General features: G+C 42.5%; 1 protein-coding gene across 1 annotated transcript in view; it reads left to right on the top strand.

The window, feature by feature from the left end:
- Adam9 (ADAM metallopeptidase domain 9) overlaps nt 1-15338 on the top strand; it is a 79060-nt gene that overhangs the window by 8302 nt on the left and 55420 nt on the right. Inside the window, exons 2-5 of the mRNA XM_059244264.1 lie at nt 2749-2846; nt 4547-4605; nt 6172-6250; nt 14586-14662. Coding sequence (XP_059100247.1) covers nt 2749-2846; nt 4547-4605; nt 6172-6250; nt 14586-14662 — 313 coding nt within the window. The remainder of the gene's footprint in view (nt 1-2748; nt 2847-4546; nt 4606-6171; nt 6251-14585; nt 14663-15338) is intronic.

The following is a 15338-nucleotide window of genomic DNA, read 5'->3' as shown; positions in this document are numbered from 1 at the left end:
TTTAAGAGTAGGTAAAAAAAAGGAATGAACGCCTGTGTATGCATTATCCAGGTTTAATCTTGTTTTACGTGTATTTCTTTCCTCAAGTCCACTGTACTATTTTAATATATCTAGGCACATTTATTTTATCACTGACTGTTCAGCATGAATCACTAAATCACAAGAGCTTAAGTACAGTAATAATGTAATAATAATCCCTCAAGATCATCAAACAGTTACTGTAGCTGGAGTTTTCCTGTGTTGTGTCCCCCCCCCCTAAAAAAAAACCAGGCTCCTGCAGCTGCTCGGACCCAAGTAAACACACAGAGCCTTATATTACTTATAAACTATATGGCCATGGCAAACTTCTTGCTATCTAGTTCTTATCTTTTGTTTTGTTTTGTTTTGTTTTGTTTTTGAGACAGGGTTTCTCTGTGTAGCTTTGTTCCTTTCCTGGAACTCACTTGGTAGCCCAGGCTGGCCTCGAACTCACAAAGATCCCCCTGGCTCTGCCTCCCAAGTGCTGAGATTAAAGGCATGCGCCACCACTGTCCGGCTAGTTCTTATATCTTAACTTAACCAATTTCTATTAATCTGTAAGTTGCCACATGGCTTGTGGCTTACCAGTACTTTTACATCTTGCTTCTTCTGTGTCTGGCTGGCAACTCCTGACTCTGCCTTCCTTTTCCCAGAATTCTCCTGTCTGCTTATCCCGCCTATACTATACTTCCTGCCTGGTTATTGGCCAATCAACATTTTATTTATTAACCAAATCAGAGCAACACATCCACAGTGTACAGAGCGATATCCACAGCAAGTTACTGTGTCTAAATTTCCCAGATTTTCTGAGTTGATTCATTTTAAAGGAATCCAGACAGGCCCATATATTGCATTTGCTTGTAAGGCTTCTTTAATTGACGAAATTCCCCACTTCCCTTCTTGTGGCTCAGTAGGAGACGCAGTTGCTCTCCTTCCCCAGTGCTCAGCTCTGCAGCTCCTTAGACAGTGACCAGTGACCAGCTCCCTCACTAGACTTCACTGAAAGAACTTTTACTGTGGCTGCTGGGTGTGATGGTGAGCTCCTGTAATCTCAACATGGGGAAGACAGGGCAGGAGGATCGTGAGTTCAAGGTCATCTTGAGTAACTAGTGAGATCTTATCTCAAAAGCAACAAACAATAAAAACAATGAAAAAGAATTGTTACACCCTTAGCGATGCTACTGGAAGGGAAAGATATTTTGTGTTGGTGGACTCGTTGAGAGATTGTATCCAACTCCAACATGATTTTATTGTTCGGTTTGTGGTAGTGTTTTTTTTTTTTTTCTTTTGAGATAGGGCCTTTCTGTGTCTTACTATGTATCCCTGGCTGGCCTTGAACTCATGGAGATCTTGTGTTGGTGGACTCGTTGAGAGATTGTATCCAACTCCAACATGATTTTATTGTTCGGTTTATGGTGGTGTTTTTTTTTTTTTTTTTCTTTTGAGATAGGGCCTTTCTGTGTCTTACTATGTATCCCTGGCTGGCCTTCAACTCATGGAGATCTGACTGTTACTGCCTCCTAAGTGCCAGGAGCAGTGGTTCTCAACCTACCTAACGCTGCGACCCTTTTAATATAGTTCCTTATGTTGTGGTGATCCACGACCATAAAACTCTTTCTGTTGCTACTTCATAACTTTACTTTTGCTGCTGTTATGAATTGTAATGTAAATAAATGATATGCAGGATGGTCTTAGGCAACCCCTGTGAAACGGTCATTTGATTCCCGAGGGGGTCATGACCCACAGGTTGAGAACTACTGGATTGAAGCGTACACTTCCTTGTCTGCCCCAGTTCTGGTTGTACTTGGTGTGGTGGTTTGAAAGAAAATGGCCCCCAAAGGGAGTGGCATTATTAGGATGTGTGGCTTTGTTGGCGTGGGTGTGGCCTTGTTGAAGGAAGTGAGTCACTGTAGAGGTGGGCTTTGAGGTTTCATAGATGCTCAAGCCATGCCCAGTGTCTCAGACCACTTCCTGTTGCCTGAGAGTTGAAAAGTAAGAACTTGCCTGGGGTGGGGGGTGGGGGGGGTGGGGGGGTGGGGGCGGCACACGCCTTTAATCCCAGCACTCAGGAGGCAGAAGCAGGTGGATCTCTGTGAGTTCGAGGCCAGCCTGGTCTACAGAGCGAGATCAGGAAAGGCACAAAGCTACACAGAGAGACCCTGTCTCGAAAAACCAGAAAAAAAAAAGTCACAAGAGGGTCTGGAGAGATGGCTTATCAGTTAAGAGCACTGGCAGCTCTTCCAAAGGACCCATGTTCGATTCCCAACACCCACATGGTGGTTCACAACTCTCTGTAGCTCCATTTCCAGTGGGTCTGACATCCTCGCCTGACCTCTGTGGGCACCATGCATGCACATGGTGCAAAGACATACAGGCAAAACACTGGTAAAATAGAATCATAATAAAAAATACAAAATTAAAAAAAAATCACATGACTATCAGGCGATTTTTTTTTTTTTTCTCCCAATGATTTGAGCATTTAGGTTTTTGTTTTTGTTTTTTTTTTTCCAAGATGGGGTCTCATTATGTAGCTCTAGCTGTCCTGGAAGTCTCTATAGACCAGGCTGGCTGGGAACTCACAGAAATCCCCCTGCCTCTGCCTCCAAGTGCTGGGATTAAAAATGTGCACCACTACACCCAGCTGAACACTCAGATTTTGTTTCCAGTACTTTGGTCTCACGTAGGGTCTTCAGGTTCACTTTGTTACATTTGTTGCTCTTTTTGCTGCAGACTTTGAGCAGACCAAACATCTGTCCTCCTATGAAATTATAACTCCTTGGAGATTAACTAGAGAAAGAAGGGAAGCCCCGAGGCCCAGTTCAAAGCAGGTGAGCGCTCTCTTGAGAACAACGACGACGACGACGACTCTAATAAAATTCCAGTTTCTTCTTTTCTTAGTGAAAGTTGATGTTTGCAGCAGAGGTCGTTTCAGGGAATAAATGGGTATAAGTTTTAATATCAAATACTTTATATGCTGATTTAAAAAAATAGCAAAACTGCTTGTAAGGGAATTGAGTGTTGTTTTCTCATTGGAGGAGATTTTTTTTTTCTTTTCTGTTTTTAATGGGGTAACCATGTACCTGTAGATCATCTTCACCTCCCAGGAGTGCTCTCCTTGGGACCAAGCCCTTGTCCATGACCTTAAGATCAATAGTTTGTTCTGTAGTTAGAATAGGGAAGTTGTACGAGGTAGAGAAAAGGGTCCCTTGAGCTTGAAGATGAGAAAGTCAGAGTTATCTAAATGATTAACTAACTCTAAGATGCCTTCAATGTAAGACGCTGTTTTTCACGACTGAAGAAACCCAAGTGCTACCGGTGAGACAGCCACATTGGTGTGTGGTGTGTTCTCGCTCCAGATGTCTATTGGCAGGCGGAGAACGTGTGGTAGAGTTGATGAGATAAGCCCTGCAAAGGTCGTAAGGGAACAGGAATTTCTTGTGCACTTTTGTATAACCAGATAATCTCTTGAAACTTAAACAGGAGGAAAAAACTCCTTTTGCAAAGTAACCCCTATGTGGATACACTGAAAAAGAATTCCTGGAGTTACGGCTGATTCATGAACACATTTAGGAAGAGCAGACAACTAGGGCTGGAGAGTCAGCTCATCAGTAAAGGTCACCTGTTGCTCCTGCTGAGGATCTGGGGTCAGTTCCCAGTACCCACAGATTGGCCCACAGCCATCCATAATTCCAGTTCCAGGAGATATGACACTCTCTTCTGAATTCAAGGCACCAGGCACACACATGGTACACATACATACACACAGACAAAACATGCATCTGTGTAAAGTAATGTAGGAGTCAAGGAAGCCCTTGTGCTCACAGATAATCACTGGGGAGACCAGGAATGTTAAATACTTCCAAGGCGGAGACACCTGTTCTCTGCCCAGGAGGCTGGGAGTGGAGGTGGTTAATAGCCTGGTGACCTTCTCACTATCTGTATGACCAAGACCACACCAGACCCTCCCCAAGACCCTTAAGAGGTCACATGTAGTCAATCTATAGAACCCATCTTTATGAGGGGTGTCACGTGTACTTTAGAAAGTTTCTATGTAATCATGTCTTAAACTTTGTGGTGAATACAGGATTGAGTTAGTGTTCACCAGGAAACTTTTTCCAAATTGCAATGTGTTTAAATGTATTAAAATAAGCCATCTGGTGCTAATACTAATACTGGCTACTGAGTCATATTAAACCAGACTTCCTTCTTCCGTCTTGTAGATTGACGCTCTGCTGGCTGTAGCGTTCACAGAGACCCCCACAAAATCAATCAATCAATCAATCAATCAATCAATCTAAAACAAGTTTAAAAAGAGTGGATACATGGGTAGGCAATTTTCCACGATCCAGTATTAAAGGGAGACTGAGACGAATAGAATATATATTATTTAATACTTTCTATAAACTATTGCAGTCATTGCCAAGTTATTTTAATTTAGGATGAACGTTCCTGCCTCTTGTACTATGCTGAAAAGTAATTTACAAGATGGTGTTTTATTATTGCTTTTCTTCCTTTTCTGTGCATTTAGATGTCTTATGTCATCCAGGCTCAAGGAAAGCAGCATATTATTCACTTGGAAAGAAACACGTAAGAAATTTCATTTACTTTGCTTTTTTAATTATGTTTTTCCCTCAATAGTGTATTGATTTCTTTTCTAGGTGGATATTGCCTAGTGGAGTCTGAATCCTGGAATCAGCAGATTTAGCTACTGCTGACCCTGCTGCCCAGGGGTAGGCCTGCATCTGAAGTCCACAAGAATTCGTGCTATGGCTGGACAGGCTGTGACTTCCAAGAGGAATGTGCAGAGGGAAGCCAGGCACAGATAGAGCTTAATTCTTTTTGAATCACCTTTAGGAAGAGTGAAGGGTGTGTGTGTGTGTGTGTATGTGTTTGTGTGTGGGTGTGTGTGTGAATGGTATGTATGAGAAGGGTGTGTGTGTAGTGTGTGTGTGTGAAGGAGTGAAGTATGTGGTGTGTGTGTGTGTGTGTGTGAGCGAGAGAGAGAGAGAGAGAGAGAGAGAGAGAGAGAGAGAGAGAGAGAGAGAGAAGGCTGTGTGGGGTATCTGTGAATGGTGTGTGTGAGAAGTGTGTGTATGTGAAGGATGTGTGTGTTTGTGGGGTGTGTGTGAAGGATATGTGATATGTGTGTGTGTGTATGTGTGTGTGTGAGTGAGAAGGGTGTGTGTGTGTGAGTGAGAAAGGTGTGTGTGTGGTGTGTGTGTGTGTGTGTGTGTGTGTGTGATGTGTGTATAGACTCCAGTGCCCAATGAGGCCTGCTGATGAAAACACTCAACTCCACAAGCTCCTTTTAGTACTGCTCACAGAGAAGATGTCACAAAGACACAGCACACAGGACAAAGCATACTCAGGAGTCTTAGAGCTTCAAGTACTCAGGGGCTTTTCTTAGTCACAGGGACGGCTTTGCCTCCAGATTTGCTGCCGGGGGCTTCCTGTATCCAAGGAGGCAGAGGCACAGTTTCACCAAGGGTTTTCTAGCCACAGTGATCATGTAGCTAATGTCAATCAGGTTAACCAGGACAAGCCATCAGTTTGTCCATCTCTGGACAGAAGGGTCAGTGGGCTTTGGGCATCTTCAGGGTGCTTTGAACTTTAACCACACAATGCATCCTGCAGCCCTGATTTTCCACAAGGCCTGGAGAGCACCTCCAGTGTGGGAGAAGCTTGCTTTACCTTGGTTTACACAACTGCTCCTCAGCATGAGGGGAAAGCATTTCCTTTAACAATTGACAAAAGACCTTTGTCTTTATAGGCAGGTTAAGGCGGTGTTTCTTGTTTACATAGTACTTTATAGAAAGGAATGTAAAATGCTTATCTTTCTTGTACAAATATGACAGTGTCGAGCAGGCTCATTTGTACTTTTCTTGTGAGTTATAGCAGAAAAACTTAAAACTTTTTGTTACAGTTGACATCTTATGCCCGGAGAGCAAATCGTATCTTTATATTAGTTAGCTAACGTTCGAAGCTCAAGTCTGTTTATTAGCTTTTGGTTTTATGGTAGCACTTGGTCTAAAAAGATGGATCAGGGAAAAAGTTTTTAAAAACTAACTTCCATCTCCCTTTTCTGGGAATAATGTCTTATAGCTGTGTCCTAGGCTGTTGATACTTAACACATTTATTTGATTCCTGTTTCAGAGACCTTTTACCTCACGACTTTGTAGTTTATACCTATGACGAGGAAGGCTCTCTGCTCTCTGGCCATCCCAGCGTACAGGTACTTTATTTTCCTCTCGATACTCTATAGAGTTTAAAGTGTGTTCTTGTCAGGTTCCAAGGACTGCCCTGTTGCCAGCCCCACAGGACACCTTCCACATCCTTGTATGATGGCCCTGGAGGAGACTGATCCATACCATATAGCTCTCCTGCACTTGTTAGTTAAGATTTGTGTTTAAAGCCAGAAGGTGGTGGTGTACACTTTTAATCCCAGCACTGGGATGCAGAGGCAGGAGGATCTCTGTGAGTTTGAGGCCAGCCTGGTCTACAGAGAGAGTTCCACGACAGCCTGGACTGTTTATAACCCTGTCTCAAAACCAAAAAAAAAAAAAAAGAGTTGTGTTTAAAAGATGGGAAACATTATCTCTTAATGACAATCCTTATTAGTTGTGAAGGGGAAGAGGGATGTTTTGAAGACTGAAGGTTTTACTGTTTTGGTAAAATATTGATATTTGAAAGCACACCTTCCTTTTGTAATTCATGCCCAGCAAAAACCACATTTGTTTGTTGTTACATTGTCTGATGTTCTAATTCTTTTGCTGACATTTCAATTCCTGAAGAGGTGTGGTCCTCTCTGTGTCAGGCAATAGAACACTCTTGGGGACAGAGCTGGCCTGGGATTCTCTTAAGTAATTGGCAGATGCCGAGCCTGGCCTGGTGCTGTCTTTTCTTCTGGGAGCATAAACATTTCTAGTTTTGCTCAGAACGAGGAGTGTCTTACAGTCCCCTGGGCACCTAGGCATTGCACACTTTTTCTTTTGCAATAGCTTTCATGAGAAGTCTATTCCCCCTGACTGTGGTCCTGTTTCACTTGAACTTTGTGCTGCCCTGTTAGATAGATTGGAAAAAGCACAGGGACAAACAGCCAAACTAATGGAAACAAATGAACTATGAACCAATAGCTGAGGAGCCCCCAACTGGATCAGGCCCTCTGGATAAGTGAGACAGTTGATTAGCTTGAACTGTTTGGGAGGCACCCAGGCAGTGGGACTGGGACCTGTCCTCAGTGCATGAGCTGGATGTTTGGAACCTGAGGCTTATACAGGGACACTTGGCTCAGCCTGGGAGGAGGGGACTGGACCTGCCTGGACTGAATCTACCAGATTGAGCTGAATCCCCAGGGGAGTCTTTGCCCTGGAGGAGATGGGAATGGGGGATGGGCTGGGGGGAAGAAGGGGGAGGACAAGGGAATCTGTGGCTGATATGTAAGATTAAATTAAATTATAAAATAAAAAAAAAAAGAATTCTGTACATCAGTAACGTACTTTCATAGCATTCTTCAAGAGAACCAGAAGCAAATTCTTTAGTTTGTCCTATACAAAAACATAAGGTGTGGGAGACCTGTCCCCACCTTTTGCCCCAGGGTATTCTTGAGGCATGAAGGATAAGAGATTTAGATAGAAATATAGAGGGGAAAGAGAAAGACAGAAACACATGACAGCTTCGGAAAGACTTGGATCATTATCCACTGGCCCAGAACTTTATTCAAAAGGGCTTTTTATATCAATGCCATGGGGCAAGGCAAAAGACCCCCCCCCCCAGATACAGCCAAGTGTAGACCCTTCCAAACACCTGGTACCCAGGCCTATGGTCCAGTCATCTTCTTATGTAGCCCTGCTGATAAAGCAAGCTCAGATCTCACTAGGAAACCTCTGTGGGCTCCCACAGGTCCCTCTAAATATTTTAAAAAGCTCCCCATTAAGAGCTCACAGCAGTCTCCATAGCTGTCACACTTCCCAGTAAAGGAGTAGAGGATGATAAAGATGAAATATCCTTTTTGGAATGGGTCTAAAGTGACTATAGCAGTCTTAGCTGTACTAAGTCCTTTTTTAAAATCAATAAACTCTTGATGCAACCGCATGAAATAGATCAAACTCCTGATGCATCTGCATCAAACTTAAATACCCTTAGCTTTATAATTAACATTAAAAGGTTAACATAATTCTAACATAAATATTACTATACATAATTATAATTCTCTCAAACTTATATCCAAAAGCAAACTCTTTTTTTTTTTTTGTTTGTTTTTTGAGACAGGGTTTCTTTGTGTAGTTTTGGAGCCTGTCCTGGAACTCACTCTGTAGCCCAGGCTGGCCTCGAACTCACAGAGATCCACCTGCCTCTGCCTCCTGAGTGCTGGGATTAAATACATGCACCACCACCACCTAGCCAAAAGTAAACTCTTAATAGAACCATTAACATTTTAAAAACTTTAGCAAGAATCCGAAAGCAATTTCTTAATAAAACTTTTTACACTTTAAAGCAATCTCTTAATATAACTATTTGCACTTCTTACTAACAAAACATAGGATAAACTTCTGATGCATCTGCATCAAATTTAAATACTCCCTTAACTTCACCAAACCATGTTGTACCAATATCAATAGGTTAACAATAACTCTAACATAAATATTACTATACATAATTACAATTCCTACACACCTACATCCAAAAACAATACTCTCAATATAACCATTAACACTTTAAAAACTTCAGCAAAAATCCAAAAGCAATTTCTTAATAGAACTATACAAAACATGGGGTACATTAACACAACTTAACATTAATCCACTCAAGTAACAACAAAATATTGTTTTTAAATTAAATAGACTGAGGAATATTAACTCTCCCTTTTCTTTATAATTTTCTAAGCTACATCTTGAGTTTGATTAGAAAAAACCCAAACTTCTCTGTTTAAACAGTTCTATTTTTAACACAAAATAAGTTCCATAAACAGTTCCATTTTTAACACAAAACAGTTCGTGAATCACCATAGTTAATAAAGTCTGTATGTGTAGGTAAAGTCAAAATTGTCCCGTTGCAATGGAATCACTCCTGTCCATCTTATTTGTTAAGTCCAAAAAGTTCAGCATTACAGTTCTATCACCAGTCTTAAAGTTCCAGAAAGCTTTCTGATATCAATCTTAAAGTTCTTCTGATCACTTGAAATCAGGGCCTGGCTCGTCAGCTGCCCATAAGTCTTTGTATGGCTGTTGTCAGAGTTGTAAAGACTCTGAAGCAAACAGCTCTAAATATGAGGAGTCCCATAACCAAAACTTTTTTTCAGTTCAAGCAAGCCTCTCTGAAACTTTCGCGCTTCCCTATAGCTACACTTTGCAGTCTGTAACCTTCCCCTAAGGCCATTTTTGCTCCAGGACAAAAGCTATTAGCTGGCTGGGGCAGAGTCCTTTCAAAAGAGACTTTCTTACAGCCAGCAAACAGAAACTGCATGGCTTTTGGCTCCTGACTTTTACAGTCCCGATCTGTCTGTGCCTCCCATAACTGGGTATTCCCGGGACACCTGTGTTCTGAGGCCCTGAGGGTGGGCTTCCTTCCTTCCTTCCTTCCTTCCTTCCTTCCTTCCTTCCTTCCTTCCTTCCTTCCTATTTTTTTTCTTTTCTTTTTTTGTTTTTTCCAGACAGAGATCTCACAGAGATCTGCCTGCCTCTGGGATTAAATGCGTGCGCCACCACCGCCCGGCTGGCCCCTGAGGGCTTTCAATCACCTCACTGCTCTCAGCACTCAGGGTCCGGGAGAAAACCCAGCCATGGCCAGTCATGGTCGCTGCCCCTGCTCTGCCAAACGCCCCCATCAGGATCCTTGGTGTTCCCAGAATGCACTGACTCAGAGTGCCTGTGCCCTGGCCCTCCTGGTGTGCACCCCAAGGGCATCTTTCTGTGGGGGCTTTGTCTCTCACACAACAGCCACAGCACCCTGCACTCTCGCTCTCCAGCTGCCCACTCGGCTCTCCACCTTTCCCTTGGCGTCTCTGCCCGGCTCCAGCTGCCAGGGTCTGCGGCTCCAGGAGACAGACTTGCACGGGCAGCTGGGTCCGGAAGTCTTTGCTGCACTCCAAGCCTGCCATTTGCCTCTCTCTGGGCACGGCATCTCCACGCCTCACCAGAGCTTTCTCTCAGCAGAAAGCTTGCATAACCTCTCTTGCTCGCACTGGCTCCCTGGCGTGTGCCACCTGAGCTGTGCTGATTCTCTGAGGGTCTCAGCTGCTGCTGCCTGGCTGCTGCCGCTTGTGCTGGCTCTGGCGTCTGCCGTTGTTGGGAGCTTCTGGAGCTTCTGAAGCCGCTTGGACTGCCAGGTTTGCAGTGGCTGCTGGGTCCTGGATGCTGCCCTATGCGCCCCGGGTCCCGTCCATGCTCGGGGAAAACCTACTCCACCCTAAGTTTCTATTATCCCTGTTAAACCTACACAATATCTATATACCTAATTCTATTCTACCCTAATATACCTACACCTACATTTCTATGGCTTACTTATACTACTATTTTTAAACCCAATTTAGTAGATAGAGATTAAGAGAGAAAGAAAAAGAGAAACTTAGAAAGAGATATACGCTGAAGACTCACTTGGGTATCTTTCAGCCACTTTACTTTCATTCCCAAGAATAAAATACTGTCACCTTTATTTTTCAATTCCTTATTAGCATGACTCCTTAGACCTGTGATGCCCCCTCTCTCATTTCGCCAAGTCCCTGGTCCCTGTTCAGGCACCATTTGTGGGGGAACTGCTCCCACCTTTTACCCTAGGGTACTCTTGAGGCATGAAGGATAAGAGATTTAGATAGAAATATAGAGGGGAGAAAGAAAGACAAAAACACAGGACAGCTTCGGGAGGACCTGGATCAATATCCACCAGCCCAGAATTTTATTCAAAAGGGCTTTTTATAACAATGCCAAGGGGAGGGGCAAAAGACCTCCCACTTGCTAGATACAGCCGTGTGTAGACCCTTCCAAACTTCTGGTACCCAGGCTCGTGGTCCAATTATCCTCTTATTCAGCCTTGCTGGTAAAGCAAGCTCAGATCTCACTAGGAAACCTCTGTGGGCCCCCACAATTTGCCCTGTCTAGTTCTAGGCCACTGTCTGATTGTTTTACCTTAGTGACTTTGCGTTGTTTGATAGGAAGCCAGTAGACTAGATTAAATTTACATCGTAGTATATATTCCAGATAAAAGATAATCCATCCATCTTCTCATCCATCCAGAGATTGCTATGGTAAGAAGCCAAAGACCACAGCTGATGCCGCTTGAGTTCTTAGTGTTTTTTTGTAGACATGTTCCATACACACACTGTGTAAGCTTCAATTCTGGCTCCGTGTTTATTGTCTGGTGAGGTTGTGCCAACTTGTTGGTACTTTCGTGTCTTCACTTTAACATGGGGATAGTAGCTACGATGTCATGGAGTTACTGGGGACTTTAGTGAGTTCATACTTGAGGGGTGTTTACAAGAGATAGTCTGGAAGTTTATAAGTAAATATAACTATTATTTATTATTGAAAGACTGTCTACTTAAAATTTCAAAAATAGATTTCAATTGTATAGAAACTTCAATAATTTAAGTTTTATAGAATGGTAGTTTTTGGTAGATGTTTGAAAACATCAGGTATCAACATGGGGGATTTCAATTATTTCTTGGTTGTTTAATATTGTTCAGGTAAATGAAGGTGTGCCAATAGGTTTGAAATACATGGTAAAACTTAGATACTCTTCATTTCTTTGCATGGGGCTAGATTGTCCCTTATAATGACATTGTATTGTCTATAATGCACAATTAATATACATGTAAAGTTATAAACTTCAAATATTTTCCTTTGGGATTGTACTTCTTAAGGTTGAATTTAATTTATAAAGCTATTTTTGGCTCTGATAAGGCCATTTTTAATAAGAAACATAAGTACACGAGTTGCTTTGTGATTTATGATGTCTGAGGTCTTTGGGATTATCATGGGACTCAGTAGAATTGCTCACAGTGCGCCTCCTCAGGCACCGATGTGCCTCCTTCTCTCTGGTAATCGATGGCCAAGGCTCTCTGGGCCCTGGGCTGGTGGGCTGTTCTGTGGTGGTTCTACTTCGTTCTGCTTTTCTGAGCCAGAGTTTCCCAGATGCACACCAGGGTTTTTTTTTTTTTTTTTTTTTTTTTACTATGGTGCATACCAGGCATTTCTTCACTGCAGCCTTGCGGTGTGATTTTGTAAGCTTATAAAATACAATTTGATGTGTTTTTGAGAACTATACTGGTGAAGAGAAAATTTCTCTCCATTTTTTGAAAGTTTGCTGGAAGGAACTGATGGAGACTAAATTGGAGAAAACAAATACAGATTTATTAACACAGAAACGGGAAGGGCTACAGTGTGTAAGAAAGCATTGTGGTTAGAGCTAGCCTAGCATGCTCTAGAAACTTGCATACCCTGTTTGCTCTAGGAGTGGGGGAGTTGGGGAACATCATGGGAGCAGCAAGTAATGTTTAGGAGAAGTGTACAGGGCTTGGAGAGCACGCAGTGACCTGGGACAAAGTCCTTCTGGCCTCAGAACAGATGGCGGTTTGTTAATGTTCCTCTGTGGGACTGAATAGAGAGCAAGGGTATATGATCGAAATGTGCCTGAGTGTGTTGACAGACTGTAGCAGATTTTCATCCCACTAATGAAGTTTTAGGAAAATTGAAGGTTTTAGGTCACATAGATAAGGTACCTGCAGCAGGACTAAATACCTCACAAAGGCAAGTTAGTAAACAAATGTCATCAGGCAGGTGGATTCGGGGTCACCTGCTGGTACTGGCCAGTCTTATTGTTTCCCAGTGTGTCTTATTAGTGACACATCCTGCCCAGGTCCTGCTGTTTAATGGTTAACAGGGCCAGTGATTGGTTAAGGAGTTGGCTTCTGGGTTTCTCCATGGGAAAGTTACTGAAAAAAAGTTACTATTTTTCTTTTAAAATTTGGAGTTGTATAAATCCCTCCACCTTTAAGGTTTTGTTCACCAGTTCTGGTATTCATCATTTGCTTCAAATCAGTTGTTACTGATGGTTGCCCTGTGGCAATGTTCTCTTATTGTATCTGTGTGGATTCCGGGTTCTTTCTTTTCTTTTTCTTTTTCTTTTCTTTTTTTTTTTTTTTTTTTTTTTTTTTTTCCGAGACAGGGTTTCTCTGTGTAGTTTTGGTGCCTGTCCTGGATCTCACTCTGTAGACCAGGCTGGCCTTGAACTCACAGAGATCCACCTGGCTCTGCCTCCCGAGTGCTGGGATTAAAGGCATGAGCCACAATATCAAGACACCCAGGTTGAGAATCCCAGATTTAAGAGCTCTTTATGTAACTTACAAATATTTCCTTCTTTTTTTTTTTCTTTTTGAGGGTTTATGTGAATCTTTTCATGTAGAAGCTTAAATTATTTTTTAATGTAGTAAAGGTTTTTAGCCTTTCCTTTCAATGCACCTAGACAATCTTCTTCTTATTACTTTTGAGACAGAGTCTAACTATGTAGCCCAGGTTGGCCTGGAATTCCTGCTCCTCCTGCCTCAGTCTCAGGAGTACAATGATTTGCCACCATGCCAGGTGCGTCTGGGTTTTGAGTGACAGGCAGAAAGGTTTTCTCTTCATCCATTCACCTAGGTTAAAGAGGGATTTATTCACTTTTTTTTTTGAATATTCTAGATGCCTTCCGTTTTTATATTTTGATTTTTGGTCTGTCTGGGGTTTGTTCTCATATGATACGAATTTTACTCTTTTCCACGAGTCTGTTGAGCGGATAGCAGCATTCATTATTAAAAGTGCGCCTTTGCCTGGTGTGCTAAAATGCACTTGTAGGTAAAGCCTTACATGTCCGTTTGTTGAGAGACTTGCCTGTTGGCCTGGATGTCCGTGGCTGGTGCCATCCTGTTTGTTTACTAGCTGGGCCTGTGGCTGGTGCCATCCTGTTTACTCGCTGGGCCTGATGTACATCTTCATGTCTGGTAGGGTAGGCGTCCCTACCTGTGGCTTTTTTTAATATGGTGCTTTGGGGCTGTCTGACAGGTGACAAAATCTTATGGTTCATACAAGTTTGCTGTCGCCAAGTGATACTGACTTTTACATTTTTGGCTAGCTTTTTTTTTTTTTTTTTTTTTTGTTCCAAATTGAGGGTAAAGGCACTTAAGCTAAATATATGTTACTACAGACAACGTGCCTTTGGGGGATAGAGAAACTCACCGGAGGCTGACGGCCATCCCCTATGCAGAATTGTCTCGTTCCCATGGGGCCTTCTCAGCCCTCAACCAGGTCCTTACACATCAGTTCTCTGTAACTTAAAATGTTAAATGCAGCATATCCCCAACCTGCTGTTTCTGGACTGAAAGGTCACGGGGGCAGGACTGTTTGTAACTGGTGTCCTTTGGGAGCCTGCCTGAACGTTTGTGTATTGTTGGGTGACAGCAGATGGTCTTCAGATAGTCTGAAGAATGCCGTGTGCTATTTTTTAGGTTATCAACCTCAGGAATTTGGTTAGCTTTGCAGTATCTTGACAGTTTTGAGCAGCACAGCAGTATTTGAAGCGCGTGTGTGTTTTTCATTTAGAATCATTGTCATTATCGGGGCTATGTGGAGGGTGTGCACAATTCAGCAGTTGCTGTGAGCGCCTGCTCTGGACTCAGGTAAGGCGTCTCCTGGTTTCTCTCCCTGCTTTCTGCCCTTGCCTTCTCCTGCCTGTTCCAGGTTGTGTCCTTTTGGTGTTTAATGAGGTTGGATTTTAATCCGAGGTTACTGAAGACCTTTTCAGCCATGCTTCAGATATTCTTGGAATATTGTTTAGAAAAACCTCTTTACTGATCAATTGTAATGTCCAGTGGGAGAATTTCATTTTCTGAGAATGCAAAAAATTTGCTGTTTGAAACAAAATACTTTTTAAATTCCTATAGCACTTTGTAAAATTTTCTTCTGCATTATTTCATGCAGGTGTCTCAGTTGCAGAAAAAGGGCTTATCATATTTAGATAAGCAAATTATTATTATATTCAGATAAGTAAACAAGGTCTAGAGAAATCCTGTCACGACCAGTTAAAGTAACGCTGCTGTTACAGGCATTGGAGGCCTGAGGATGTGGAATTATCCTGATTGATGGAACGAATAGATACTGCTTTCCATTCTCAAATCAGTTATACATGATGGCTGCCATTGTCTTTTTTTAAGAAACAACACTTACTAAATGGTTGCTGTGTGACAGGAAGTAGTCTAAATATTTTGTGCATAGTAAATAACTTAACGAGAACAATTCTGTGTAGATTCTATACTAAGGCAAAGGATAGATGACCTGCCGAGAGTCTGTGGACTC

Source organism: Peromyscus eremicus, chromosome 17 (assembly GCF_949786415.1).
Source record: "Peromyscus eremicus chromosome 17, PerEre_H2_v1, whole genome shotgun sequence".
NCBI lineage: Eukaryota > Metazoa > Chordata > Mammalia > Rodentia > Cricetidae > Peromyscus > Peromyscus eremicus.
Note: the sequence above shows the minus strand (reverse complement) of the source record. Positions and strands in the feature narration are given on the sequence as shown.